Genomic DNA, 27,859 nt, shown 5'->3' with positions numbered 1-27,859 from the left:
TTCTTATAAATTACAAAACTACCATCAATTCCTTAAAACAAGACCAACCCAAAATCTCATAAAAATACCCAAAACACTCAATAGGGCATCAAAGTAATTTAATATTCAATATTAAATTCAATAAGGCCAACTTTCATTTTTTTGGGTGTTTTTTGGGTTTGTTTATAGAAATTCAATGGTGTATGATTTATTTATAATATTAGTGCTAAGAATGGGTATATCACTAAATATCTCTTATTATTATTGTTAAATAATATTGTCAATGGGTGCAAAGGTGGATAAGTACTTGTTGACCTGGGTTTGAATGAAAAAGCATATTGCTTTTTTTATTTCGTTTTGGATGAAAAAGACATGTCTTGGTGGTGCTGGTTCTTTCACAGAGCAATTTCAAGAAATTTGAATCATGGGTGGTGTGTTTGTTTCCATTCCTTCGAGACAAGTCTTCCCCGCACTATAGTTTCTTCGGATTAGAATCTCAGAACAAACCATATAGGAAGGAAGACTTGGTGATGAAGCCATTACAGCAGCAAAAGAATAGGTGGAGCAGCAACGGTCTTCCACAAATAATTACAGATAGAAGAACCATTACACTGATATATTAAATAATTTATTGACAATATCCAATAAATTAATTGAATATCCAAAATCCCAGGGAGCTATATATGAACTGTAAAAGCCAGCTACACGTAAATTGGTAGGAGCGAGCCCAGCATGACGTGGGATCCCATTCTTGAAGCTGTTTAGGTGCTCCTCAGATAAATCGAGACTGCAGAGTACATATAGATGACAACATAAACCCGGAAGGGTTTGTTTCAGCAATCTGCTATTCATTTCTTAGGTTTCAAATCAAATACAAGAACTTCGCCATAATCACAATTTGCAACCCCCACGGCAATTGATAATTCATCGGGTGTATCGTCAAGCACTGGATTACCTGAACCAGAGGGTGGAAGAAGCAAGTTAAAACACAAGAATAGTATTCCAGCTTCAGAAGAGAGAGAGAGAGAGAGAGAGAGAGAGAGAGAGAGAGAGAGCTTTGATGTTTTCAGCTCACCATATAAATCAGAGATCTAAGTCGATGTTTTCAGACCATTTGAAAATATCAGAGTGCACTTTATCTCCACCCAAATCCTCTCCCTTGGCACCTGCTGCCACTCTTAAAACATCCTCAATTAATGCAAAGTTCCCCATTATGTCAACATGAGCACCACTCTGGGTGCCCCTACCCTCTAGAAGATTAGCTGGAGGGGCATGGTCGTACTCCCTTATGTATGTAGGGATGCCTGAAGGATTGAATCGGGTCTTACCCCTCCAACCTTTAGCACACATGAAGCCTGCACTCAAAACTGGAACAGTTTCATCCCCATCAGAGGAGAAAACTCCACCTTTTAAACAAGGGTTCTCACTTCCACCCTCTGCTGAGGCATCTATCTGAAAGGGAATGTAGCATTCAGCAGTCGGAGTTAACTTGTACACATATGCTCTTTCAGTCGGGATTCCAACTCCATACAAAGAATAGATCTCCATATCTGGAGCATTTGGTAATCTGCACAAACAGGTCAGAAGTTCAAGCAAGCATTCCTATAGAACATTTGCTTAAACAATGAACGCAAGCTCCAAAAGAATACTTAAATAAACAATACATGGACAAACGAGCGTTTCTTTGTACAATAATAAGAGCTGAACCAAAAGGGAAGAACCAAATCATTAACATAATCAACAAATGTATAAACTTTTCGGACCCACAATGGAAAACTGGATCAACAGATACAGGACATGTTTGGATTATGACTTTTCATGCTTTGGGTAAGCATTGGCCAGGCAGTTAAATGGTAGAAAGAGTCCCCAAAACCACCTCAGTGAATATCTTTACTACCTAAGCAAAGTGGGGCACTTCCTACTTAATGATTTTATTTCTGAGCATATACAGGCATTGGAGAATATGCACGCTGAAACAATTAAAAGCATTAATACTCATTACACTCAATTAAGGATCACCAAAAGAGGGAAAAAAACCAGATTAAGTTCAATTCATGATTCACTCGGTGGGAAAACTTAGAACAACAGAACAAGTTGAAAACTCACTTTGTTTCTAGGGGGTTCGACCAATACTTGTAGTGTTCATATTCCGGGTCATCCAAATTGTCGGCAATCCCATACGAAAAATGAGCATCCCCCCGTGTCATCAACTTGGGGGCAACAAAACGAAACAGATCCAAAACTGATTCAGTTGTGTACACTTTGTAATCTGCAACAGCTTTGACACCCCCAACACCCATTTCATGGTACTCTGTCCATACATCACAATGGGTAGCGTTGGCAAGGTTATTACCCTTTACAGCGTCCTGCCAATCAAGTACAAGTCAAAGTGATACAAGTTAAGCAGTTAAGAATTTATAGCGTCTGTACAAAATATCTCATGATAGTATGCATATTCTGATTCTGACAAAAGAAAAGACAGTACACATCTTGGGAGACAAAGACAAATTTAGGCAAACTTCATATTGTGATTATTTCAGTGTCTTTGAGGCATGATAAAAATCTCAGGCTTGGCTCTAATCAAAGAAATTTGAAGTAATGGCTTAAATAGTAGTCACTCTCACATGGAAAATGAGCATTTTAGCAATATACATAAAACATGGAAAGTCATTAGTCTCCACATAAATGTAAGGAAATATGACCTAACATATCATTTTACAGACAAATGTTTTGTAATTGGAATCAACATAAGCCACAATTGCAAGCCCACCCTTCACCTTTTTATGAATAATCCCATCTTGAAAATCAAATAATTAAGTTGAGATGCTAGGTAAACTACTAAACAGCGCATGATACAGTACGAGATTGAAAGTATGTGCAATTCCATCTGTAGATTGTATTTCAGAGAGAGAGAGAGAGAGAGAGAGAGAGAGAGAGAGAGAGAGAGAGAGAGAGTCTATATAATTATAATGGAAGTAGAGTTACTTTATATAATAGTGATCATATTTGAAACACAGAAAATTACCCTAAAATCAATCATCTCAATCTTGGAGGAATGTGTCTCCGCTACATCTTTCCCAAATGATATAATCCTCCCATAATTTACTCTGTTTTCAGCTGCAGTATTGGTATCATTATTCTTCACCTTCTTTGCACTACAATTGCAGTATCCTTCAGGGGACCAATCAAGGCCACCCCATATAGTGTCCCCGCCTTTTGGTATCATTGACATAGTTGAATCCCACGTACGGGTCATTCGCATCATATGTTGTAATGTTTGGAGCCCAAAAACGTCCTTATCCAAAACACCTGGTGCGAAAGCCCTGTAATGAGGATTAGAATTTCATCAACAGCCCAAAGCAGGGAACAAAAATGCATAAATGTTTATAGCGAACTAATCTGATGTGTAAGTAAATGATAAAAAAACCTGGCAACAGCAATATCTCTGGCTTCAATAGAGAAAAGTCCCGCAACGGCTTTTGGAACCCCTAGAAAGGGTCCACCGATGTTCACTACAGCTTTAATATGCTTAGCACACCAATCTGACCCACCACCACCACCCATTGGTGCTGGTGCCTCAACCCACTTCATAAAATGCAGAAAGTACAGAACACCCATTGAGTGCGGAATAACCACCACCTTGTTACCACCATTTGTAGCTACCATAAGCTGTATATTACTCTTTATCCTACTTAACGTTTGGTCCCTAACCTGACAAAGGCAATCAAGGAGATAAAATACAATAAAAGTCACTTCTCATTCTTAAATATATCATGCTACTATGAACTAACAAAGAAACCATATGAATTTCCATCAGAGGAAGATTAATTGGTCAGATAACAACACCTCGGTATTTTGAAACGATAATCTCCAATCATACGAGGCCATATACATGGTTTTCTCTTCATATCCAATGCGAGCCAAATTAGCAATTAAAACTGCCCAGACAAAATAACCTGGTGCAAAATAATCAGCTGCCACAAGGCCAGATACAGGCCTGACCCTTATACCCGAAGGGTCTAGTCCCGTTTCATTATCCAGAGACATGTGCTCAACCCAGCATAACGGTCTGTGAAAAATGAAAGGAAACATGGTTAACACCACAGAAGATTAAAACACACGGGATGTTTACTTTGAGGAAGATTAAAGAGATGGAGGAAATTTGGAAAATCAAAACACCCCAATGATTAATAGTTAGAGCATGAAATAGCTAGTCAAACTAACATATGTAACCAAGGTCAGGAACTTTCCCATAACCACCCACATTTTTTTCTGATAATGGAAAGGCAAAATGAATGAGATTTCCACATTCTAACAAGCACCCTAATAAGATTTTCTTCATATTTACAATTCAAAAGGTTTATCAGTGTACATTTACACATGGCATACAGTTGAACTGGCTAGCACTATATGTTCAAGACAACACCCCAATAATCAACTCAAGGGTTCACTTGTCAAACTGCTTGACACTTTACCGGTTTAAGCAACCTCAGCGCAGGAAACACGAAACAAAAGCAGCATTGGTTTAAGGAAAAATCACCCTTTTCAAGTATAAAACACACTTCTTTCTAAACTACTCCATAAGCAACAAAACCCAAAACACCAAAGTAACTAAACAACCAAACAAGCAGGGCAAAACCCACATCAAATTAATCCAAAATGAATATTGCTTTATAAGGAAAAGGACATAAAGCACTTACCTTTTGTACAATTCACCAAATGTGCCACCCCATAGCCTCTTCCTAAACAACCCATCAGCACACTGATGCCCTTCCCACAATTCAAGCCCGCCGGTCACAATCCCAGGCACAAAGACCACAGGGTGCTTGGCCATGAGCCCCTCCTTCCTCAATTTCACGCCAGGCGGGTCAGACAAGGGACCCGTTATCGCTTCGGTCACGAACTGAGGAAAAGAAGCGGGCATTGCGTTGTACAAGAAGAGCAAGAACCACCAGATCGAGCATATGAACCCAATGAACCAACAACAGCTATCGACGCAGGACCACTTTTGTGGCTTCCCTCCATCTTTACTGGGAAGCTTTTGCTTTTGCTTGTGCTTCTGGTTTTCCTGTTCTTTTTCACTCTCGTCTTCAATCGGAGCCGGCTCTGAGTCCGAAGCTTTTCCCTTTCTGCGTCTGAGAAACGACATCGTTCCAATAAAAAAATAGAGATGGTCGGAGAGAGAGAACTAGTGAAAAAAGTGGAAGTCTTTAATTTAAATGCTCTCCCCTGAGTTACTGGTATCGGTGCTCAGCGAAGCAGCTGATCGAAACCCTAAGCTCCTAGAAACATGGCTACTAATTAATACAAAGCCACCAGCGGAAGAGGTTTGTGCCGGCCAGTGGGAGGTGGAGGCTTCTGATTGACTGCTCAACCTGGTTGTGTACAAGTTTTGGTCGCGTTTAGAAAACTGGAGGGAGCTGGGTAGTTCCAGAACCGGCGTAGGTCCCACGGTTGATCCAGTACGACACGTGGCGAAAGGCCGTGAGAGCCGATGAATGTGATAAACGGCGGTGTAGTTGGGATCACGTTTGTATCTGAGTAGCATGAAAAGGAAAATAAAATTATTAAAAAATTTGACCTGTTCAGCAAAAAATTAATTTTTTTTTATCGGGCGAAAGCCAAAAACATGAAGACCAAGATTTTCAAGTCTCCATTATAATTATATAATTTATAATTGGTTTCTTATTTTAGTAATATTTAGGTTGTTCGCGGCTCTCCTAGATAAATTTCGAGACCACCATGGAAAATTCCATATAAAAATATGGAACCATGGGTTTGGGCAGGTGGGTCTATATTTACTGGCTGCATGGACCGACACAATGCTTTAAATATTATAACGCATACATTTATTTCAGATTAATTTGGTTTAATTTGGTTTAATTTGGTCTTTAATTTGGTTTGTCCAAGACTCGAGCATGTGGAAGAGATTGAGAGATTAAGAAAGAATTGACCTTTGTAGCATCTTTCTTGTTATGTCGTTTTATTAAGGAAAATTGTCGTGTTTCAATACTCCACGTCTCTTTCGTATGAGGTGACATTTGTATGAGATCCAATCCTCTAATATGGGAAAGTTAAAAAGATAGGTTAATCAATGTAGCCTTTTTATCAGCAACAAAACTATCAAATTACGTTTTTTTTAATCTTATTTTATTTTTTATGTCATTCGTGATCTTAAAAGTTAATATAGGGTTTTATTTTTACCAATTCTCATAAGGTTTTTTTGTTGGTTGAGTTTTTTTTTGTAGCAATAGTCCCTCAACTATACTCGGAGTTATATTTTGGTCACTTAACTCCAAAAATAGTTATAGAGGTCATTCAATTAGGTGTTGTGTCGCACCATAATCTATATCTTTAAAGAGACTTGACGGTAGGGACTAATGGTGTAACACAACACCTAATTGATTGACATTTGTAACTATTTTTTAGAGTTGAGTGACCAAAATGTAACTTCGAGTATAGTTGAGAGAGATCATTGCTACAAATAACCTTTATTTATTTATTTTTTGTTATTTCGTTTTTATAAATATTTGGAATGAATTTCTAAGTTTACCCATGGATTTAACAGAAAAATGGGTAAATTGCAAGAATGGTCCTCAAACTTGTATGCGGTGTATATTTTGGTCCCTAAATTAAATTATTAGTCCAAATGGTACATAAACTCTATGTTAATCGCCCATTTGATCCAACCGTTACATTCTGTCAATATTGCTGTAAAATATGAGGGCAAATTGGTCATTTCGTATGTTAAAATAAAAAAATAATAAAAAATAAAATAAAAACTCAGTAATTGGAATATGGGAGAAGAAATCGAAGGGAGGGGGTTTGGGCCTCATGATTTTTTCCTCTCTTTTTCTTCAATTATTTTCTAATTTTGTATTTATTTTAACCCTATTTTATTTGTTAATTATGAAAAGTCGTATTTACCTCTAAAATTTGGTTACATTTGACAGAAAATGTAACGGTTGGATCAAATGAGCGATTAAAATAGAGTTTATGTACCATTTAGACTAATAATTTAATTTAGGGACCAAAATATACACCGCATACAAGTTTGAGAACCATTCTCGCAATTTACCCTTAGAAAAATAGACAGATTTGACAAAAGGGACTAGTAATGAACACTATACATAATTGGGGGACCTCTGCAGCTATTTTTGGAGTTGAATGACCAAAATGTAACTACGGGTATAGTTCAAGGACCATTGCTACAAAAAACTTTTTTTTTTTAAGGACATTTCCTATTGAGATGGCCGATAGCATACTAAACTCACACACACTACACAAATGCTAGGACTCGAACCTAGAACCTTATATGAGGAAGTAAATACTCCAAACTACTACACTAATGAGTAATTTGCAGCAATTCTCTCGTTAAGTATAAAGGGAAATAGTTGGATTATTAACATTCCTCTGATGAATAGAAACTCATGTAATAATACATAGATTGATAAATGAAGATGAATCCTGTTATGGTCCACTACGCTGATGTAACGCCCAAAACAAATTCCACTCAAACTGTTAGGTTGTTTATCTTGGTCAAAACTCAACAATCAAACATGAAAGCCTTGTCCTTGTCCAGCTATGACGATGGCAATTCCGAATTAAAGCCGAAGCAAATTTCAAATACTCAAGATGTCTCTCTCCGAACCCACAAAATCTTTGTGGGTTCTTGAGAAGTTGGGTCAACCAACCACCGCCGTCTCTGATAGGCTCCCATGCCCCCGTATTCATTAGTTCAATTTTGTATGGGTTAGGAGCTGTGTCCTAGGCTTGCGTTGAGATCCAACTCTGCTTGTATTCCTTTGCTTTTGTCTCTGTTCTGCTCCTTCCCGTTTGGGTTGTTCAATGACATCAGATTTCGACCCAAACAAAAGAAGCCGAAGCACAACTTGCTAGCTTAGTCGAACGTCAACAATAATAGTATCCCACAAAACAAAATCCTGTTAGAAAACAAAATTTTGATTTGAGGCTTTCAGGCTCTTAGCCCGGGCTTTTCCCAAATTCGTCCCCTTTTGGGTCGTCTTGGACATCTTATTCTTAAACAGGCCTTATCTTCCGAGAAGTCCATACACAATGAAAAATGGGCCCCACAAAAGTAAAAGACAAACTCAGGAAACGCTCGTTATGTGGACCCGGACTACCCATCACTCTTACCCGAAAACGCAACCCGGTAAACACCCGGTACCCGGTAACCCAAAAAAAACGAAGCAGAGCATATCCCGTTGCCGTTATAGCCAATCAGCGAGCCGCGAGCCAAAAAACACACACACTCACTCTCTGTCTCTCTCTCTCTCTCTCTCACTACTCACTCGTCATTACGACATCACCAATTCGCCATTAACTCCGATCATACTGAGTCTCTGGTATTGGTTACTTCTTTTTTAATTTTTTATATATATTATAATCTAACTATTTCTTCATTAATTTAATTCCCGTTCTTTTTATATAAAACAAATTTCGGATTTTATGATTATTATTCATGAAGTTTTATCTTTTTTAATTTTCTCAGAGAATCTCTTTTCTGGTAGCGTAATTTAAGGTCGCATTTAAGGTGCGTGTCTGAGAGAGCTCAGAGCAGCGACAGTTGCAGCAACTCGTACCGCGCGCCTCGCTCTCTACGCATCCTTCCATTCCACCCTTCCTCTTCCTCAGTCCCGGCCCTAATCTCCGAATTCCAGCCGTACGGAACCAGAAGCGACATCGTTTCTCCATCACTCTAACCACATTCCGTTCAACTCTTTCTTCGAATTTCGCTAAACAAGAGAAGAGAGCACAATGTTGACGTGCATAGCTCGGCCTAAGAAACTCGGCGACGACTCACTGAGTCAACCCGAAGTCTCCGACTCCACCAACACCCCCGCCTCCTCCAACAACAAGCAACAAGCCGCCATTAAATCCCTCACTTTCCAGGTTCTGTCTCAGCTCAAAAACTCCAGAAGCCCTGACCTATTCATACATATTATACATATATATTTGCATGAATTGTCGTAGCCTCAAGGGGGAATTTGAATTTTGCAGCTCAAGGACATGGCATTGAAGGCCTCGGGAGCTTACAGGCACTGCGCCCCCTGCACCGGTCCGGCTATTCAGAGTCGGCTCAAGGGGACCGGCGAGTCGGATGCTGACTCGGACCGGTTCAGGTGGTCGTACCGGCGGACCGGGAGCTCGAGCTCCACGACGCCGAGGACTTGGGGGAAGGAGATGGAGGCGAGGCTCAAAGGGATCTCCAGCGGCGAAGGCACCCCCAACTCGGCAAGCGGTCGCCGAGTTGACCCGGTCGTGTTCGTCGAAGAGCGCGAGCCCAAGGAGTGGGTGGCCCAGGTGGAGCCCGGAGTTCTCATCACGTTCGTCTCCCTGCCACGTGGCGGGAACGATCTCAAGCGCATTCGGTTCAGGTTAGCTCCCTTGTTAGTCAACGGTCTGATTTAGTCTTTGCATTTTGATCCAACGATGGCTGTCGGTCCCAGTGGGATATTAAAATATTTGTTATGTTTGGGTATGTTAGGTGATGTTTGGATGATTGGCTTTTTACTAAAAATGTTGTTTATTTTTTGGGTCAAAAATACTTTTTATTGTTGAAATTTGCACACAACCTTCATTTTGAAAATTGAAAACGATAAAATTTTCTGGGGTGAGTATTATTTTGAGAATTTCCTTTGGCAATTAATTAATATCATAAATGTAGCATCCAAACATGACCTTAGATACCTGTCTTTGGTTTCAATATGAAGAATTTAGGTGGGGCCAGGGGAGGGGCCTACTAATCCCAGTAAAAATCACGCCTCCTGATGAAAAGCAAGCAAACAAAGGTGCAAATGGTGACAATTTAAGTGGTGGTGGGCCACGTTTGATTGTGTTAGGAAGCTTTTTCACTGAGTGTTGTCGTCGTGTCGGAGAAGGCCTTTGTATTTCTTTTTTCAAAATTCTATCACGCCTGCCTGATTCTCCGTGGCTTTGTCTTCTTATAATCTATTTCTTTGTCTCCCTAAACCTTCTAGTAGCACCAGAAAATACTGTCAATCCAAAACTACGTACATGACAAAATGTGAACAAGGACATATGGTTTTTATACAGTGACTCACAGTAGCCTTCTTGTTTTCTACGAGACAAAAAACAAAATGAATTTATTTGAACCTAAAACTGATGTTTTGGTTGGTCTATGAATTGATTTCTTTATTATGAACCCACCACCTACTTTTGATCGGCTGATATAAAAAAAAAGGCACTTAGGTTTGATGGGTTAGGCACTGCTGATTGAATGCTAATAAAGCCAGTTAGGCCACCTTTTTTTCACGACCACTTTAATTTATTCCTTGCACCGAATGCCAGTTTTGCTTTCTTTTTGCACAAGGATCCCACTTTGTCAAAAGGTGTTGCGCGCCCAATTCAAAGTGGCCTAACGTATCTAACAATATACTAAAATGTTAATTATTGCCTAAACCATGAATCATGACACATTGCAATTTCTGCAAAACAAATGTTTACTACACTGTTCTGTGTGCTTGCTGCATGCCCTGTTGTTCTCATTCCTTATGCAGTAACTTGGTGACATCAGGGATTCTTAATTCATGTTTTTATTTTCTTTGACTAGTCGAGAGATTTTTAACAAATGGCAAGCTCAGAGGTGGTGGGCTGAGAACTATGATAGGGTCATGGAACTTTACAATGTTCAAAGGTTTAACCGGCAGGCTTTCCCGCTTCCAACCCCACCAAGATCTGAAGATGAGGTAAGCCCCAAGCTGGCTTATAGAAATTCAATTGCATTGGCGATTCTTTGTTGTTCTATTCGCATCTGATGGCAATACACTCATGTAGGTTGCTGATCTCAATTTTTCTGTAACTGATCGTAGTGATGCCAATTCGAATTCAGCTTTGGTAAATGATATTTCAGAAAAACCTTTAATGCAATCACCATCTTGAGGCCTAATACTTAATAGAGTATTATGACTAACGAGTACAATATGTAAGTTGTGTTGTTTTCTTCATTTATTCTTTGATGTGATTGGTGTCATTTTCCTCTCCTGTTACAGAGTTCAAAGATGGAATCTGCGGAAGCCAGCCCTGTAACTCCACCACTAACTAGAGAACGCCTACCTCGCAACTTGTACCGTCCAACGGGGATGGCTATGAGCTACTCATCCTCAGATTCACTTGATCATCACCCAATGCAGTCCCGCCATTACTATGATTCAGGTGGTATCAATTCCACGCCAAAACTCTCCAGCATAAGTGGGACCAAGACTGAGACATCATCCATGGATGCTTCTATCAGAAGTAGTTCATCAAGGGAGGCAGATCGCTCAGGAGAGCTATCTATCAGCAACGCTAGCGATCTGGAGACTGAATGGGTTGAACAGGATGAGCCAGGGGTTTACATCACAATTAGAGCACTACCGGGGGGCAAACGGGAGCTTAGACGAGTCAGATTCAGGTAATGTTCTTAACAAGAAGTGTGTCAAACAAAGTAGGGTAAAAATATTTAGTTATGCTCAGATTTTTATTCTTCTCCAATATAGAGGTATTTATTCTTCTGCATATATGTGGCTACCGTTCTTTTTATTTTTTGGTCTGGCTTGGCTCAGGTTCTTTAATCTTTCAGACAAACATGGTTTTAATAGATCTACGCTCACATGGCTTACTTAAATTCACAACTTGGAGAATGTGCTTTAACCATTTACAAGTGTGAAATTGAGTCGTATTATTGTTAGATTATATTGCAGCTACCTAAAAGAGTCGGAATGGTTAGAGAGGGCCTAGCAACTTTGTTGTCTAGACAGTGACTCTGCCATAGGACTGTTTGATCAGTTTTTTTACCCCAATAATGACCATAATCCGACCAATGGATCCTTGTAGTTTCATCAAAATTGGATTGTTTATTTCATTTGAACTGGGCCTCTCAAAATGTGGGTACCATTATTGTGGCCTATCAAGTGAACATCCTGCTGCTGATTGTTGACCTTATGCTAATTCTTCATAACAGGAGTCTTTATGAAAACGCTAGGCCATATTAGTGATTGATTGTCATTTGTCAAGTCGACTGACTGTTGCAGTGGGTCCTACATGGAATAATAGCTCACTTGCGGTTCGTTCGAGTTGTTGAAAATTATGACTTCAACTGCCAGTAATATAATCAACTTTGTGACATCAATATTACTGCAATTATTTTGCTTCCACTAGTTCTTTTGATGTTTGGTGGTACATGTCTAATCTTTTTGACTCTGGAAATGAAATTTTCTCTCTCGTTTGCTTATTGTCATGATTTGCAATTATATCGACTTGGCATGAACCTTGGCTTATTTCCAAATACATTTGGTGCAGCCGAGAAAAATTTGGGGAGATGCATGCCAGATTGTGGTGGGAAGAGAATCGGGCCAGGATACATGAACAGTACTTGTGATAGAAAAAAATCGGGCAGCCACTGTTGCTTTCCAGAGTCTGGAGGTGTTGCTTTCTTGGATTGTTTTCCTTTCTGGTTTTTCCATACTGGTAAAGCCCTTGTCTATAGATATCTGAATGGGTGTGCCACCGCCGGCACCTCGTGATGTTCAGAGGGATGAATGAGCACAAAGTTTCCTATGTTCATGATCCAAAAGAATTCGTATGGGATTGGTTGGGGGGGTGGGGGTTATAGTCTTAATTTTTGTTATTTACTATGTTTATTGGTGGATGAAGAGCATCAGTTGTATCTGAATTTCAGTTCATGCGAAATCGAAATTAAAAGATGTGTATGTCAATACCAGATCAAGGATATGTTCTCCTCTATCCTTTGCTTTGCCTGCCTGCCACTCTCCAAAGGCAAAGCATTGCAAGTAAATGAAGCGTTTTTTGGTAACTGGAAGGATTTTGCAAAGCTTTTTCTGCCCGGTTCATTTTCTTATATACTGTGAAAATGTTGGTGTTCAAAGTAAATTGGTTAAAGCAGCAATGTGCCAAATTTCTAACACTAAAATGAACAAGCAAATTTCATACGGTTATACGTATTGTGGGTCTAGTGTCACTCAAAGAAGCTGTGTCATATCATGTTAATTATATGAGGATGTAGCATATATAAAATGGAGACTAGTTGACAGTTTTTCATACTATTTTTTTATACAAGCGATATTGGAGGAAGATGATATCAAACTTAGGATATGAAATAAAACGGTAAATATTGTTAATAACTTAAGCTACAAGCCCCTTCCTCGTCCTCATATTATTTTTTAAGTTTACCGCAAATATTGCTTATTAAATACTAGTGAGATTATTTGGGAAAGATTGAGATTTTGAGATATTGGTGAGAACTAAATAGATTCAAAAGTCACTAATGAGATTTCATTTTTCATTGTTATTTTGTTCAATCTTGGTTCATATTTAACGACCCATATTGATGCATATATTGGAGCCAGTTATTCTGGAGTGTATGTTTTTTGGTTTCCAATTTTAATGAGGCTATTCCTTTTGACTGAAAAAAATAGAGGGTTTGTTTTTATCTAGATTTTCTAATTTGAATCCCAACAAAGAAAGTATTGAAATCAATGATGAAATAGTATATTCCAATTATCAGCTGATATTTTTGTTATATTAAGAATGTAACATTTCTGTAATGTTATTAGGAACTTTAATGACGTTATCAAGTATTATTAAAACCTAATAAGATTTATTCACATCTTCATCATCTGTATTTTCATTAAAAAAATTAAAATTAACTTTAAAATATTTTAATTACACTTAAATCACTTTTTAATGAGAAACCAAAATTCCACCCATTAATTGTTCGTTACCATCCAAAAGAAAGTGAAACTGGTTAAAGCATCTGAATTTCTCATACAAAGCACTATGATTATGCAGATCAAAAGCAATTTATGGTATTAATGCAACAAGGTAGTAAAAATGAATACTCTAACCATGATTTTCTAACTGTAAATGAATACCCCAAATTCTTATGGATATGTGTGTGTGTGTCACTCAAACAACGTGACATATCATGTGAACTATGTGAGGAGGTAGCTTATATGGAAGGTAGATAATTTGGCAAGCTTTTCACACTACTACCATCTTTCCTAAATTGAACCTTCCTTCTTAAATTGTTTACTAACTAAATAATCTTGAGATATTTGCGAGAACTAGATAGCTTTGAAATAAATTTTTTATAGAAATTTAGTTATATACCTAATCTTAGACATAGTCTTATAAAGAAACCCTATACTATTTAAAAACTATAAACACACCCAAAAAAAATCCACAAATTGACAGCTGTCAATTTTTTCAATTTAATAGATGTTTTTTAGTTTATTTGTGTGTGTTAAATACCTATATTGCCGTTGTATTATGGATTTGAGAGAAAAAAAATCAGATTTGCCAAAAACCTAGATCTGCCAAAAAACGAAATCTACCAAAAAAACCAAATATGCCAAAAAACCAAATCAGATTTATTTTCTTTTTTCTTGTTGGTGCTTTTCCTAGTGTTGGAGCAAGAGGAGCTTCCATTGAAGCTCAGTCTCAGGTCCAATTATATTCTTCATCTTTAATCTACAATTTTCAATATTTCATCTTCGATTTCTTGTTCTAAAATCATGCTTCAATTGATTTTTTTTTTTTCCGGATTGTTCAAGACCTCGAACGAACCTTGATCAAATGCTCTTAGCTCTACTCCCCATCTTCAAGCTCTACTCCTCTTCGTCATGTCGTCGTCGTCATTGTCGTCATCATTGTGTTTGTCGTTGTTTGGTTTGGACTTGAGATTTTTGATCTTTTGCTTCAATTATGTGTTTCTTTTTATATTTTAGTTAATTTTCGAAATGTATTTTAAGATTTGATGATCGATTTATCTTTTATTACTATTTCAGTTATGGATCTTATTTTTGTTTAACAATGTACTTCTATGACAGAGTATTAACAATGTACTTCTATTACAGAGTATTAACAACGTACTTCTATGACATAATAGTATTAACAGTTTGGGCTCAACTTGTTTTGAGTTTGTCTGGTTTGTTCTTTGTTCATCTTTTCTTTGTTGGACATGTATTAGAAATAGCAACATGATAAGCATTAATCAACATGATAGTAAACTAGCAGTGTTATTACCCTAGACTGGAACATTACAGGGATAGAAATGCATTAGAAATAGGATGTCATATGAAACTAGCAGTGTTATTACCCTAGACTGGAACATTACAGTGGTATACATGCATTAGAAATAGGATTGCATAGGAAATTAGCAGTGTTATTACCCTAGACTGGAACATTACATGGGGTAGACATGCATTAGAAATACGATTTCATATGAAACTAGCAGTGTTATTACCATAAACTGGAACATTACAGCAATTAATCAACATAATAGTAAACTAGCAATGTTATTACCCTAGACTGAAACATTACAACCATTAATCAACATGACAGTAATCTAGCAATGTTATTACCCTAGACTGGAACATTACAAAGGTATACATGCATTAGAAATAGGATGTCATAGGAAACTAGAAGTGTTATTACCCTAGAGCGGAACATTACAGGGGTATACATGCATTAGAAAATAGGATGTCATAGGAAAATAGCAGTGTTATTACCCTAGGCTGGAACGTTACAACCATTAATCAACATGACAGTAAAGGTGTGGAATATTACAGTCATTAATCAACATGACACATTAATGAAGCTATGGTTTTCAAGACGTTTTGTTTGTAATTAATTGTTTGAGTTTTTTTTATAAAATTAGGCTGGGTTTGTTTTAGGTGCTATTTAAATTTTTTGTGTTTGACTTCTTTTTTAAGTTAATCAATGGCAATCACGTAATTTATAGAAACTTAAACACTAATTTCTTATGTAGTAAATGAGTTTTGGGTGTGTTTCTAAAGTGCATTCCATGTGGGGGGTTTTTTTTTTTAATCATTTCAACCTCTATTTTGTGTATATTAGTGAAGCTCCCAATTTTTTATCTGAAATAACTGCTCATCGAGTTTAGAAATGATGAAAACGTAATGCCTTCATTCAAAATAACTTGGCTGTGCATCGGAGCTACAACAAATACATAAATAATAAAAAATCTTGAATTAGGAAATGTAAAATTAGTGTGTTAATTTATACTAACTCTGCTTATTCTATTGCTAAGTGTTTTTCTGAGGTCACCCTAAAATATCTCCTCACAACATATATTTGTGTTTTTTATAGAGTGAGAGAACATCTTGTGTTTTGTAGTGAGACAAATTAATATGATTTTTTTATTTTAGTTTCTCATTAATGAAAAATAATACTTACAATCTTCTTGTGCTAATCTATTAATGTGGCATTATGCTTATTTAAAATTTACAATCATTATTGGTATTATGTTGATTATTTATCAAAAGCTGAATTTGTGATCATTGTTAATATTGGTGAAAGAAGGGAGGCGTAGGTGTGTAAGAGTGAATATTGTTAAGAGTGTCATTTTATAAGTTAGAGAGAAAACTCTAGCCACCGATGTCATCCTTGGGGAGGTAAGGTCACTATCCTTCCTCCCTCCATATCCCCTCCCCTTTCATTAGGTGGTTGCTATTTTGCTTTGGTTGTATATTTTTAAGATCGGAGTTCATGTAGCATATCTACAACAATGTTTTGCGTGGATCTACTCTCTTTCGATACTCTTATTTGTCTTACTGATAATTTGGTGGTTGAGTGACTTTTATTTGCTTTCAGTTTGTTAGTTGTTCAATCTACTAGATTTTATGCTGAAATTTATCTAGCCTTATGTGGATATTAGTGGAGATACACCTTGTGTGCTTGTTGCCGGTGTCTTCTTTTTTATTTGAATTAACAGTGTGGATTAAATATGTATTTGTTATGGCCGTAGTGACTAATGATCTTTGTGCGTGATTTATGAATACAATTATCGTACTTCTCTAAAACAGAGTGTCATTCCCTTAATATTTGTTAATTTTATTATGATTTAAATATATTTAAAAAAAAAAAAAAAAAAAACTTACATGTAGTTGAATATAATTGTCCATAATTAATGTAATTTCAGATTGGGCCGTGAGACCAATCTTCCAGACCACGAGAAAAAGAAAAGAAAAAAGAAAGGGAAACCCAGTATTCCACTCATTGGTCATTACCATACAACAGAAAGAATCAATAAAGTTACCACTTGCAAGTTGCCACCAAACACACACAAATTATTCTGAAAAAAAGGATTTAACAGTAACGTGTAAAACCAGAAAGAAAAAAATAAAAAATAAAAAAAATAAAACGCCAACCTGGAAGACCTAAAAAAACCATAATTCACCCGCACGCACGGCCCTTGTTTTAAATTATTCTCAAATCCTCCACTTTCCCTGTGTCTCTATCCTTCTTCCCACTCTCACTTTCCAATCTCATTGTTGTTCTTTGTTGTACACAAATCTTACTACAAAACCAAAACCCATGTGAAAAACAAAACCCAAAAAAAGAAAGAAAAAAGAAGGAACAGAGGGAAACTTGTAATCTCTGCCTGTTTTTTTTTTTTCCTTCTTCACTTTGTTTGTTCTTTCACATGATCTACTTGCATTCTATTAATGTCTCTTTGCAGCTTTTGACATTCTCTAAGCAGACACTACAGCTCCACATCCTCTTTCCCACTCTTAAACTATATCTCACTGTCCTCTGTTCCCTCTCTATTTTTCTCCCTATAAATACTCTGTTTTTGCTCGGTAGATTTTGTGTTTTCTGCAACCAAAAAAGAAAGATGTATATGAGGGAGAAGTCGCTCAAGGAAGACACATTTCCAAGGAGAAGAAGAAACCCATCTTTCTCTTCTTCTCTTCTCGACTCCATTTACCGCTCGATCGATGAATCGAACGGTGGAGATGGAGATCCGGGTTATGTCAGAGAATCAACCGTGATGAAGAAACAGAGCAGTTCTGCTAAGGGAGGCAGCGACAGAACCAATCTTCGTCGAGCTATCATGATTGAGAATTGGGTTGAGAAGCAGACTGTTCAAAGTTCCATGCTCTCGACTTCGGCTTCGAGCTCCTCAGAGTCGAGCTCAGGAGCTGCATTTTCGTCCTCTGAAACAGATTCAAGCTACAAGCCAAGAACAAAGCCGAAGCCGGTAGCGGCCTCTGTTCACTCCGAGAAGTACATGCAATTTCAGGAGAAGCCAAAGCATGAGAATGGCGGAGGTGGTGGGTTTACAAAGACAAAGCTCAGGGCTTTGAAAATCTATGGCGAGTTGAAGAAGGTGAAGCAACCCATTTCTCCGGGAGGTCGAATTGCCAGCTTCATCAACTCAATTTTCAATTCTGGGAACGTCAAGAAGGCCAAGATGTGTTACGTTGGAGCTGTGGAGGATGTGACGACCTCAGAACATGTTTCAAAGTCTGTTTCTTGCTCTTCTTCTTCTGCTTCCACTTTCTCAAGGTCTTGCTTGAGCAAGCCATCTTCAAGAGCCAAAAAACTAAGCAATGGCACCAAAAGGTCTGTGAGATTTTACCCAGTGAGTGTGATTCTTGGTGAGGAGGATTCCCAACCTTCAAGCCACCATAAATGTGTTTATGAAGAAGACCCAAGTTTAATGCCAAAACCCTCGTATCAAAAATTTGCAAGAGCTACTTTGTTGAAGGAAGACTTGACCACAGTAGGTCAAAATTTTGCTAGAGGGTTTTGTGATGATGGTGATGATGAAGAAAGTGATCATGATGCTGAGAGCTATTCAAGTTCTGATCTTTTTGAGCTTGATCACCCAGTTGGGATTGGAAGGTACAGGGAAGAACTTCCAGTGTATGAAACTACTAATTTCAGAACTAATCAAGCTATTGCCCAAGGCTTGATTTTGTAATTTTCTTATTTTTTTATTTATTTATCAGTCAACAAAAAATTATGAGCAAAGTGTCTTCAAGAAGTGATTGTTTGTGTAATCTGTTAATCTCTAAAGTTAAGTGTTTTTTTTAGTTTTTTATCTGTAAGTAAAGAAAAGACTAGTTTGACAGCAATGGAAGAATTATTAGACAAGAAATGACATGATATCCAAATCCAAATCCAAATCCAAATGTGTAACCAAACTACTGTCTTGTGCGCAAGACTTTGGGAGCACTTTTCTCTGTTAATTGTCACATTCACACGCTTAAACTATAAGTACTTGCTACAAAAGCAGATTAAAAAGAGAAGAGAGTGTGAAAAAAGTAAAACACCAATAATCTTCTCTGCTTGAGAACAGAGAAAGTGAAAGCTGGTGCTTTTCCACTGGCTTGGCACATGGCCTCAACAAACCTATGCGTGTGTGTCCACAGGTAAAATTACACCCGCTTTAAACTCAAAGGGTTAGAAATGATTAAGAACTCAGAGCTTTTTGGCCATTTAATTATTGTCTGCAACAGAAGAAATATTCATAGCTTTTGCTGGTTCCTTTTCCCTTTTTTTTTTTTTTTTTTTTTTTGTAAAGCCAACTCATTATTGAGTTGGTCATTGAACTCATTGCCATATGCATGAACAGGAAGACAAGGCCAAATCTTAAGAATGATCTTAATGTTGCAGAAAAATGAGATGAGAGGATTGAAAATTTTGAACAGGTCTTGAGGCTTGGGAGACAAGGAGGGGGCCACTCAGAAGGAATCTAAGAAGTCAATACATTGCAGGATCAGACATTATAGCATATATCCCAACAAACTTTTACACCTATAGGAGAAAATAAAAAGTTGCAGATCAAAGCTATATATTCTTGGTATGGTATGGGGCACCATTGGCCCCTATCATTGACTTTCAGTACATCACCTCTCAATTGCTTTTCTCAAAAGTAACAAAACCAAAATTGAAATAACTGGAAGATTTTCAGCCAAACAAGGAAAACAACTAACCAACAAATGGTTATTATCTCATCCGAACATTCGGACGTCCGCATAAAAGAATTTCTGGGAAGTTAATAGCTATAAACAGTGGTAGATTATAAAAATTAGAAAAACTGCGACCAACCAAATCCAGTATATATATATATATATATATAGTGTTTTATTTAATTAGGGTTAATGGCTTAATGGGTACGTAATGTTTCTCAACAACCATGCATAATATACCCCGGAAACTAATGAATAATAGGAGGATTTAAACAAATGCATGTGGAGGAAATACGTACTTAGGATAGGACCACGTACCAGCTACCTCTGGGTTGGATCCTCTCCACATTCGTCTGGATCTTAATTTGATTCACTGCAGCTGCTGCATGCTTACAATTTGGTTTGGTACTCTGCAAACTGCCACTGCCAGATATATTGTGTGCATTATTATGCATCATCCATGATATACATGAGTCCAAAATACATTATCTATGTATTGTATAGGAACCTCCCATTTAGTTTTACTGCTTGGAATTATGTTGAGAATTGGTTAAAAAAGGTTACATATATATACCGAATTACAAAGAGGAGGGGAGTTTTTCATACACACACTACCAACACTATCAAAGGCTATGAGAATTCAAACTCGAGATTGAAATCATTCGGCTCTTTTTTACTGGGCAAAACTCATTGACAACCATCTATTGTTTAAGCTTGAAAACTTAAGATTTATATTGTTGGAAAATTATTAGATGTGTATTTTGCCATAAACTACAATATCAATATACAAAATTCAAAATTCAATATAAAGGACACTCAAAATTCAAGAACATTTAAAATTCAAATACAAATTAAATATAAATGGGGATGATATAGATACCCAAGAAACCAAGGAAGGACTGCTAAGAGCCTGCCAACGGAGGGAGACCAACCCGCACGTGACTCACTGGGCCTGTCTGTCTCTTTCGGGGCTCATAAAAAGCAAATGCTCCCCACGTGCGATCCTGTGCTCTGCTGCTGTCAGCTTTCACAATTGATCTGCCTCTAGGCTCTACCTCTGCCTCTTGCGGTAAAAACTAAAGTGAAAATCTCAGACGTCTTTTCCCGCGTGCGGTAACTCTGTAATTGCGAAGCCCAATTTTCTGACAAAAATCAGACGAAGCCCAAGTTGAGCCTTTATGTAAAGCCCACAAATCAGTACGGGCCTAAAATGTTATTTTAGATATCATTGGGCTTTCGAGAAAAAGAAAGTAAAAGCGTGGGAAAAATAACGATCACGCGGGGCCCACCACTGGAGGGTTGCCGCGTGTGAGGTGCGTCGTCGTCGACGATTCTTTTGATTTGATGCCAATTCCTTAGCAACTGCACACACCGCGTAGAGGAAAAGCTTCAAAAGCCGTGGAACTCAATCTTCTGAGTAAGTCCTAATTGAACGCAGACAGAGACGATCCGATCCGATCCGATCCGATCCGAATCAGAGAAGCTCCGGTTGTTTGCTTACCGTTTGATTGAGCGCCATGAGTTTCCTATTTGGCAAGCGGAAGACGCCCGCAGGTTTGTTGTAGATTGATGCACAATTTGTTCAATATGCTTTTGTTTTCTGTTTTTGTATCTCAATGTTTTCTTAGGGTTTCAATTTGTTAAAGTTCTGTGAATTTTATGACGCTCTTGATGTAATTATTGTATATATTGTTTGCTGCTTGAGGAATAGGTTTGGTAATCGGAGAGAGTGGTTGGAGGAACACCGATAAATTTTGATAAGTTCAATTGTAAAATAAAATAAATGATTTTTTAAGTGTTCTGCGACTGAGTTTCTCTATTTGTTGATTTTTTTTGTAGCTAAATTTGGGTGTAGATTAGGTTTTAATCCATTAAAATTCAATCTAGTTGGTTAAGACCTTCAATTCCATCACGATGTCCAGAGTTCATGCCGTAGTGGTGTAATGTGTAACTTTCAATTGGGATATGTATATACACAACGAAGAAAATCTTACTACTTGAATGTTTGGTTTGGCGTTATACACCATTATTTTATTAGTCGTATGGTAATTGGGTTATTTGGTTCTTAAAATAAAATTTGTATACTATGTTTGTTATGTGATGGTGTGCATCTGTCAGGAGGCTTGATTTATTTCTTGTTGCGTGGGTATACAACTCGATTTTGTTATTAGCATCAGTATTTTGTTTAGATTATATCATTTATAAGCTGAAATTTAATGCGGGTGTAAATTTGTGATTTCAGAGCTTCTGCGGGAAAACAAGAGGATGTTGGACAAATCTATTAGGGAAATAGAGAGGGAGAGGCAAGCCCTCCAAGGCCAAGAGAAGAAACTAATTATGGAGATTAAGAAAAGTGCCAAGCAAGGCCAGATGGTGAGTTATTTTATCTCTGCTTGTTGCTCTTATTCTTTATTTTATGGAAGGCCAATTTCAGTATCTTCCTCTGTTTGTATGTTTGGCTGAGCCTAAATTCCATTGGCTTGTGCAGTTGATGTTATGCATGCCTTGAACATTTTACTCATTTACCTTTTAGCATGTAGACTTTGATTTGATGGTCATATTTCCCAATCACGGTGTTTCATTTGTCAAACTCTGTTTCAGGGGGCTGTAAAAGTTATGGCAAAAGACCTTGTTCGAACACGACATCAGATTGAAAAGTTTTACAAGCTCAAATCCCAACTCCAGGGTGTATCTCTTAGAATCCAGGTATATCCTACTTCCTGTGATTTACTCCCTTTAATTCATATGAATGGGGCACTCTTTCATATTCTGTAACACCATCGTATTTTATTGTATGGATGGTGTGTTGATATGACCTGCAACGTAATTGTCCTTAATATGAGGAAAATAAATACATTAATTAAAAGCCCAGGCTGATCAGAATAAGTTAACTTGACACAGTCATTAAGACTTTGCGGTTATTGTATTGGATGAGTTGCATTCTTAGAATAAATTTGTTTTTTCAGACATTGAAATCAACACAAGCTATGGGAGAGGCAATGAAAGGAGTGACAAAGGCAATGGGACAGATGAACAGACAGATGAACTTGCCATCACTGCAGAAAATTATGCAAGAATTTGAGAGGCAGAATGAGAAGATGGAATTGGTAACTGAAGTGATGGGTGATGCGATTGATGATGCTTTGGAAGGAGATGAGGAAGAGGAGGAAACCGACGAACTAGTGAGCCAAGTTCTTGATGAGATTGGAATAGACGTTAACCAAGAGGTACTTATATCCACCTGAACTTGTACATCTTCCCTCTCCACTGTGATTGACCAAGAGTTAAATTTTTTTATATATCAGTGATAACAATCTTTTGTTTACTAATCTTCTGCAGCTCGTTAATGCGCCATCAGCTGCTGTTGCTGCACCGTCTGCAAAGAACAAGGTTCCACAAGTGGAAGCAGCTGCAACTGATGACACTGGAATAGATAGTGAGTTACAGGCGAGGCTAGACAATTTAAGAAAGATGTAGAATCCATGTATATGATTGGCATAGTGTGAAAGGTGAGATTTATTTTGGGCCTTGTAATATCTGTGACATTTATCGAATCAGGACTCCAGACAGAGACATTAATAAAATTACATTTGATAAATTTGTACACAACAAACATGTAAGAATATGGGGTATAAGAAACCCATTTATGTCTACTGCCCTTCTCCCAGCCAGCAAGCATTTAGTCTTTCTCTACAATGAATGGAAGTGTGGAACCTAGGTTGGTTGGGAGAAGCTCTTTCTATGTTAGAAGCCTAAAGTGGAGGTACGCCTCTGCTTTCGCGAGAGTTCTTAATCAGCCTATGTTTGCTTGGTAAGTAGGCTTGAGCTGCGCCAGAGGTTGCATTTTATTTGCACATGTTTTGTCTTTGGCGATGTCTAGTATTGTTGAGCGTTGTGAACACAAGGACGGAGCTAGAATTTTATTTTGTGGAGTGACTTAAAAAAGGCCCAAATAATAGATTTTTTCTTTCTTTCCATTTGATACAATTACAAGTCTATGATACAGAATTGTCTTTGCAGAAATCAAAAGAGCATCTGACAAAAGTCATGACTTCAAATGTTCACTCACGTCGAACTGATCAAGTTGACAATTTTTTATTTTTTGGGCATTTTCGAATATTCAGATGAAAGAAGTAGAGCGTGGTCTGCAACTTACAGCTAATATAGCTAAGCACCAAAAATTCAGTATCATATACAACAGTGGGCAGACATTGCCAGCTCAATTTGGATCCAAATGAAAGGCAAAATTTTGTACACTGTCCACCTAATCCTTGTTTTCTACCATGCAAATTTCTTGTTATCCCCGTCCTACTTCACAACCCAACAAACACCAAAAACCCAAGACTAAGAAATGGAAAATTTCATCTCTTTCTTCTTCTATCTGAAAATGAAAACAAAACTTCAAACCAGCAAGACTTCTCTGGAATTGTCCTCCGGCGTAGTCGTTAGCTGTCGATGACACCAGGAGATCACCGGCACCGGAGCCCGGCAGAGGGGGCAGTCAGAGTGAGAGTAGAGCCACATGTCTATGCAAGGAGCATGAAAGGAGTGCTTGCATGTAGGCAGCTTCCTTACCTCTTCTCCATCCTCAAACGCTGACAAGCAAACAGCACATTCAACATAGTTCTCAACCCCATCTTGTTGTGTCACCGATCCCTCTTTTTTCTTGTACTTAAAGCTGTCCAAGTTCTCAAAGCTCCTGCCCCTCCTTGTTCTGTTGGCATCCATCAGAGTGTTTGATGATCTCGACGGTGGTGCTTGGCCGCCGTGGCGGTTTGATGTCCATTTGATGAAGACAAGGTTGTACATGGCCAACACTGTAGCAGCTGTTCCAACAACTATGAGACCATAATACAACATGGGCAAGTTGGTTTTTGGTGGAGGAGGAGGCGGCGGAGGAGGCGGTGGCTGTGAGAAAGGGCTTTGTATTGTGTAAGCCTTGTAACCCATGTTTGGGTTTTGTGAAGAAAGTAGAAGCAAGAGGAGTTTTAGAGAGGAGAGGGGCTTTAAAAGTAGTAGCTAGAACTTGTATTTGCGTAATCAAGAAAGATTCTCTAATCTATTTGTGTTAATTAAACTTAATTAAACTAAATTAAACTAATGACAAGTCGTTAATCGAAAAGCCGTGGTGGTTATGTAGTTGTAGAAATAATATACCTGTTTATAATCTATGGGGTAAAGAATAAGTGAATGAAGACAAAGAAATGCAACAATCATTAGAAAACCAAGCAAGGTTGGATGAGAGGGACTGAATTTGTAGATAAGAATTAACAACTAGTAATTAGAAAATAAGATATAATTATTCATCCCGGCGATTGTTTTATTAACTAAATCTTGTATTAATTGTACTTTCAATTGGTAAACGATGGCTTTCTAATGCTAGTTTATGAGTCATTATATACTCAAATAGGATAATGTAATTATATTGGACACGTGTATTTCTAATGTAATTTATAAATTAAATTATTTAAAATAAAAGTAAAAATTTATCTCCAATTTTTCCATACTTTCTCGGTTTTCCTCCTCTCGCAGCTTACCGTATTCCTCATGGTGTTGCCTAATTTCCGCAACCAAACAAACCCAGCTAGCGTACCTTATTCTTGCTTAATTTATTTTTCTTCTCCTAAATCAACATGGGAAACATATCTTATCTTACTCTCATTAATTTCCTAAAACCAAGTTTCCAACATCAAATCAAACACTTAAATCAATAAATTTGGTAGTAAAAGAAATCCTGATAAGAACATGATCAACACCAAAAAAATCAGTAGAGAATTCGAATCCAAGTCTCAGTCGATCCAATGGCCTCACCACTACCATCTCTTCCTTCAGAAATATTTTTTGATCACATTCTAACACGAACATCACTCGAGAGCCTAGGCCGGTGCAGGCTGGTTTCAAAGGACTGGAACCACATCACATATGACTCAAGGTTCTGGAAATCTTTTTGCAAGAGAAGCGACTCCGTATCGGGGTTTTTAATTCAGAGCCAGAGCCAGATCGACGGGAAGCACATACAAACGTTTGTGTCTGTAGATAACAAGGCCAACAAGAATTTGTCACACGCAATTCTCGACTTCTTGCCTGTCCCTGTCAAAATTGAAGCCGTGAGTCAAGGCCTAGTGTTTTGTGTGAACCAAAATGTCAGCGTGGTTCGTGATTATTATGTGTGCAAACCTACCACTCTACAATGGGAAAAGTTACCAAATCCAAAGACTAGGTTCTTGACTTCAATGAGTGCCATGGCTGTGTTGAGTTCGAAGCCTTTAAGGTACAAGATTATTCGGTTCTCGAGCCACAAGTATCCTTTCTCGAAGTTCAAGTCAAGACAGTACTATAACATGACATGTGAGGTGTTTGATTCAAACACTTGGGCATGGAAGCGGTTGAAGAATGTTAGTTTACCCTATTGTGTTTTATTGGGCATCGACCAGCCTTATGTAACATCATGCGGCGCGTTCTACTGGCTTGTTCGACTTGCGAGGAGCAACCAAGTGTTTGCTTTTTATTACGAAGATGATAAAGAGAGTTGGGAGATTTTCGATTTACCAACTCCGATGGAGGAGAGTGACCGTTTTGATTACAAAAAACTCGTGGAGTACCAAGGTAGGCTTGCATTGATCATCTGTGAAGGGGAGGTCATGGACTTGTGGGTTATGGAAAATCATGAGAAAAAGTTATGGAGGAAGAGGAAGACATGGACATTGAGCAATAAAGTGTTTAAACAAGTGGAGGGCTATATTCCTCCTCTTGCAGCACTTTACAACAGTGATATTGCACTTACAAAAGGGCGCGATGAAAAACTCATATTTTACAATTTTGAAGATTCTAGTGCTAATGTGGTTAGTCTTGGGAATCAGCCCCATCAAGTTTCGAAGCTGCAATCGGATTCTGAGAGAGTCAATCTGAGGGGCCGATGGAGATGGCAAGATTTTAGTTTCATCTTGTTCTTGTTTGCATTTGGTTTGTTTTGTTCTTTGTCTTGTTACTTCTTAGGTTTCTAAACTTTTCCGGTCAGAGAGTCGGTGTAATTTCCAATTTGTAAGAAAATAACCCCCAAAAAAAGCGAGCAAATTAAGAGAGAAGTAGTAAAGCTTTGGTTTTAGATAGTGCAGAGAGAAAATAAATTAAAACTTTGGTTTTCTTTCTTCCGTTAGAGCAACTCCAGCGGCATGACAGAGCTTCGGGCTGGGGGAAAAAAATGTCAAAATCTGTTTCCAGCGAGGAGCCCAAGCCCAGGTGCAAGGTGGGACCTAGCAACCTGGGTTGGCCCGAGCTCCAGCTCTCGTTTTGGTGCTGACGTCAGTGCTACAGTGCTCGCGCTACAATGCCGCTAAAGTCCACGTGTCGCGCTCTGGGCTCTCCGATCAGAGTTTTTTCTCCAATCCAACAGCAGCCAATTTTTGTGTAATAAAAAAATGAAAAAAAATTACTGATTTTTTTTTTTCTATAAATACCAAAATTTTATCCGATTGAGATATGAATTTTATAATAAATATTGACACGTACAAACCCAAAAATATTATCCAAATTAATTGTTTAGGTAAACAAATTTGTGAAAAAAACAAAAAAATGAATAGTAATTGTCCTTTGCCATGGCAATGGGTGGAAACACACAATATTATTTGCAAGGGCAACCACTATTCACTTGAATAGTGGTTGCCTCCTCCTTTGCCATGGCAAGAGGCAAATGGGTGGAGTTGCTCTTAGAGGTGGGGAGATGAGCTTCTGGGATCTTTTGAAATTTTGTTTTCGTAGAGTGATTGACACAGGCATAAAACAGGAAAGAAAAACAAAGCCACATGTATGTATGTATGTATGTTGATAAAGAGCGAGTTTGAATTTAGCATTCTTGTTTGTGAAAAGGAATGTAATTTTCTTTGTTTCTCGTTTCTCGTTTCTCGTGTAATCCTAAACCCTAAACTCGAAACAAATTCTGACGCTTACTAATTTCCTATCCACCTAACCTAGGGACTTGTTCAACTAGTTTCTTTGGTCCCAAGTTTCCTACATCAAATAAAAGTTATATAGGAAAGAGGAGAGAAAAAGAAATCCAAAAGCTTGTAGGAAAAGATATCCCAAAACGATTGATGATTGGCGTGTTCGAAACTTTTTGT

At 37.9% G+C, this 27,859-nt stretch overlaps 6 protein-coding genes across 8 annotated transcripts; 4 read left to right on the top strand and 2 right to left on the bottom strand.

The window, feature by feature from the left end:
* Positions 1-395: 395 nt before the first annotated feature.
* Positions 396-5,610, bottom strand: LOC117634845 (phospholipid:diacylglycerol acyltransferase 1). The gene is made up of 7 exons (XM_034369101.1): positions 4,680-5,610; positions 3,826-4,048; positions 3,407-3,690; positions 3,005-3,302; positions 2,086-2,345; positions 1,055-1,546; positions 396-934 (listed from the first exon to the last, which is right to left on the bottom strand). Exons 1-6 carry the CDS (start codon positions 5,126-5,128, stop codon positions 1,063-1,065), a joined length of 1,998 nt encoding a protein of 665 aa, XP_034224992.1. The 5' UTR covers positions 5,129-5,610; the 3' UTR covers positions 396-934; positions 1,055-1,062.
* A 2,609-nt stretch (positions 5,611-8,219) lies between these two features.
* On the top strand, positions 8,220-12,814 carry LOC117635643 (protein Brevis radix-like 4). Of its 3 annotated transcripts, none has more exons than XM_034369978.1 (7): positions 8,220-8,345; positions 8,492-8,892; positions 9,001-9,377; positions 10,574-10,709; positions 10,798-10,857; positions 11,013-11,413; positions 12,301-12,814. In XM_034369978.1, the coding sequence occupies exons 2-7, from the start codon at positions 8,758-8,760 to the stop codon at positions 12,377-12,379; spliced, it is 1,188 nt and encodes a 395-aa protein (XP_034225869.1). In that variant the 5' UTR covers positions 8,220-8,345; positions 8,492-8,757; the 3' UTR covers positions 12,380-12,814. The 3 variants fall into 3 exon arrangements, with proteins under 3 accessions (XP_034225869.1, XP_034225872.1, XP_034225871.1); XM_034369980.1 differs by having other exon boundaries at positions 8,257-8,345; positions 8,511-8,892; XM_034369981.1 differs by lacking the exon at positions 10,798-10,857 and having other exon boundaries at positions 8,243-8,345.
* A 4,624-nt stretch (positions 12,815-17,438) lies between these two features.
* Positions 17,439-18,792, top strand: LOC117635706 (protein BIG GRAIN 1-like C). Its single transcript, XM_034370062.1, has one exon. It carries the CDS (start codon positions 17,468-17,470, stop codon positions 18,749-18,751), a length of 1,284 nt encoding a protein of 427 aa, XP_034225953.1. The 5' UTR covers positions 17,439-17,467; the 3' UTR covers positions 18,752-18,792.
* Positions 18,793-21,085: 2,293 nt separating this feature from the next.
* On the top strand, positions 21,086-23,409 carry LOC117635689 (vacuolar protein sorting-associated protein 2 homolog 1). Its single transcript, XM_034370032.1, has 5 exons — positions 21,086-21,296; positions 21,985-22,115; positions 22,344-22,448; positions 22,709-22,969; positions 23,082-23,409. Exons 1-5 carry the CDS (start codon positions 21,260-21,262, stop codon positions 23,217-23,219), a joined length of 672 nt encoding a protein of 223 aa, XP_034225923.1. The 5' UTR covers positions 21,086-21,259; the 3' UTR covers positions 23,220-23,409.
* Positions 23,410-23,851: 442 nt separating this feature from the next.
* Positions 23,852-24,739, bottom strand: LOC117635687 (E3 ubiquitin-protein ligase RING1-like). The gene has a single exon (XM_034370031.1). The coding sequence runs from the start codon at positions 24,690-24,692 to the stop codon at positions 24,144-24,146; it is 549 nt and encodes a 182-aa protein (XP_034225922.1). The 5' UTR covers positions 24,693-24,739; the 3' UTR covers positions 23,852-24,143.
* Positions 24,740-25,543: 804 nt separating this feature from the next.
* Positions 25,544-26,746, top strand: LOC117635499 (F-box protein At5g49610-like). Its single transcript, XM_034369809.1, has one exon. The coding sequence runs from the start codon at positions 25,544-25,546 to the stop codon at positions 26,744-26,746; it is 1,203 nt and encodes a 400-aa protein (XP_034225700.1).
* Positions 26,747-27,859: the final 1,113 nt, after the last annotated feature.

The sequence above is a fragment of the Prunus dulcis genome, chromosome 7 (genome assembly GCF_902201215.1).
Source record: "Prunus dulcis chromosome 7, ALMONDv2, whole genome shotgun sequence".
Lineage (NCBI taxonomy): Eukaryota > Viridiplantae > Streptophyta > Magnoliopsida > Rosales > Rosaceae > Prunus > Prunus dulcis.
The sequence above is the reverse complement of the archived record's forward strand: the minus strand, read 5'-3'. Positions and strand labels throughout refer to the sequence as shown.

Bases quoted from the DNA above. Each gene is read 5' to 3' on its own strand.
- LOC117634845 (XM_034369101.1), bottom strand. From the start codon at position 5,128: ATGTCGTTTCTCAGACGCAGAAAGGGAAAAGCTTCGGACTCAGAGCCG. The intron at 3,691-3,825 runs GTGTTGTTATCT...TGCCTTTGTCAG, and splicing joins TATCGTTTCAAAATACCGAG to GTTAGGGACCAAACGTTAAG. The intron at 2,346-3,004 runs GTAATTTTCTGT...CTTGATTGGCAG, and splicing joins TTGAGATGATTGATTTTAGG to GACGCTGTAAAGGGTAATAA.
- LOC117635643 (XM_034369978.1), top strand. From the start codon at position 8,758: ATGTTGACGTGCATAGCTCGGCCTAAGAAACTCGGCGACGACTCACTG. The intron at 10,710-10,797 runs GTAAGCCCCAAG...ACACTCATGTAG, and splicing joins CACCAAGATCTGAAGATGAG to GTTGCTGATCTCAATTTTTC. The intron at 10,858-11,012 runs GTAAATGATATT...CTCCTGTTACAG, and splicing joins CCAATTCGAATTCAGCTTTG to AGTTCAAAGATGGAATCTGC.
- LOC117635706 (XM_034370062.1), top strand. From the start codon at position 17,468: ATGATCTACTTGCATTCTATTAATGTCTCTTTGCAGCTTTTGACATTC.
- LOC117635689 (XM_034370032.1), top strand. From the start codon at position 21,260: ATGAGTTTCCTATTTGGCAAGCGGAAGACGCCCGCAG. The intron at 22,116-22,343 runs GTGAGTTATTTT...ACTCTGTTTCAG, and splicing joins GTGCCAAGCAAGGCCAGATG to GGGGCTGTAAAAGTTATGGC. The intron at 22,449-22,708 runs GTATATCCTACT...TTGTTTTTTCAG, and splicing joins GTGTATCTCTTAGAATCCAG to ACATTGAAATCAACACAAGC.
- LOC117635687 (XM_034370031.1), bottom strand. From the start codon at position 24,692: ATGGGTTACAAGGCTTACACAATACAAAGCCCTTTCTCACAGCCACCG.
- LOC117635499 (XM_034369809.1), top strand. From the start codon at position 25,544: ATGGCCTCACCACTACCATCTCTTCCTTCAGAAATATTTTTTGATCAC.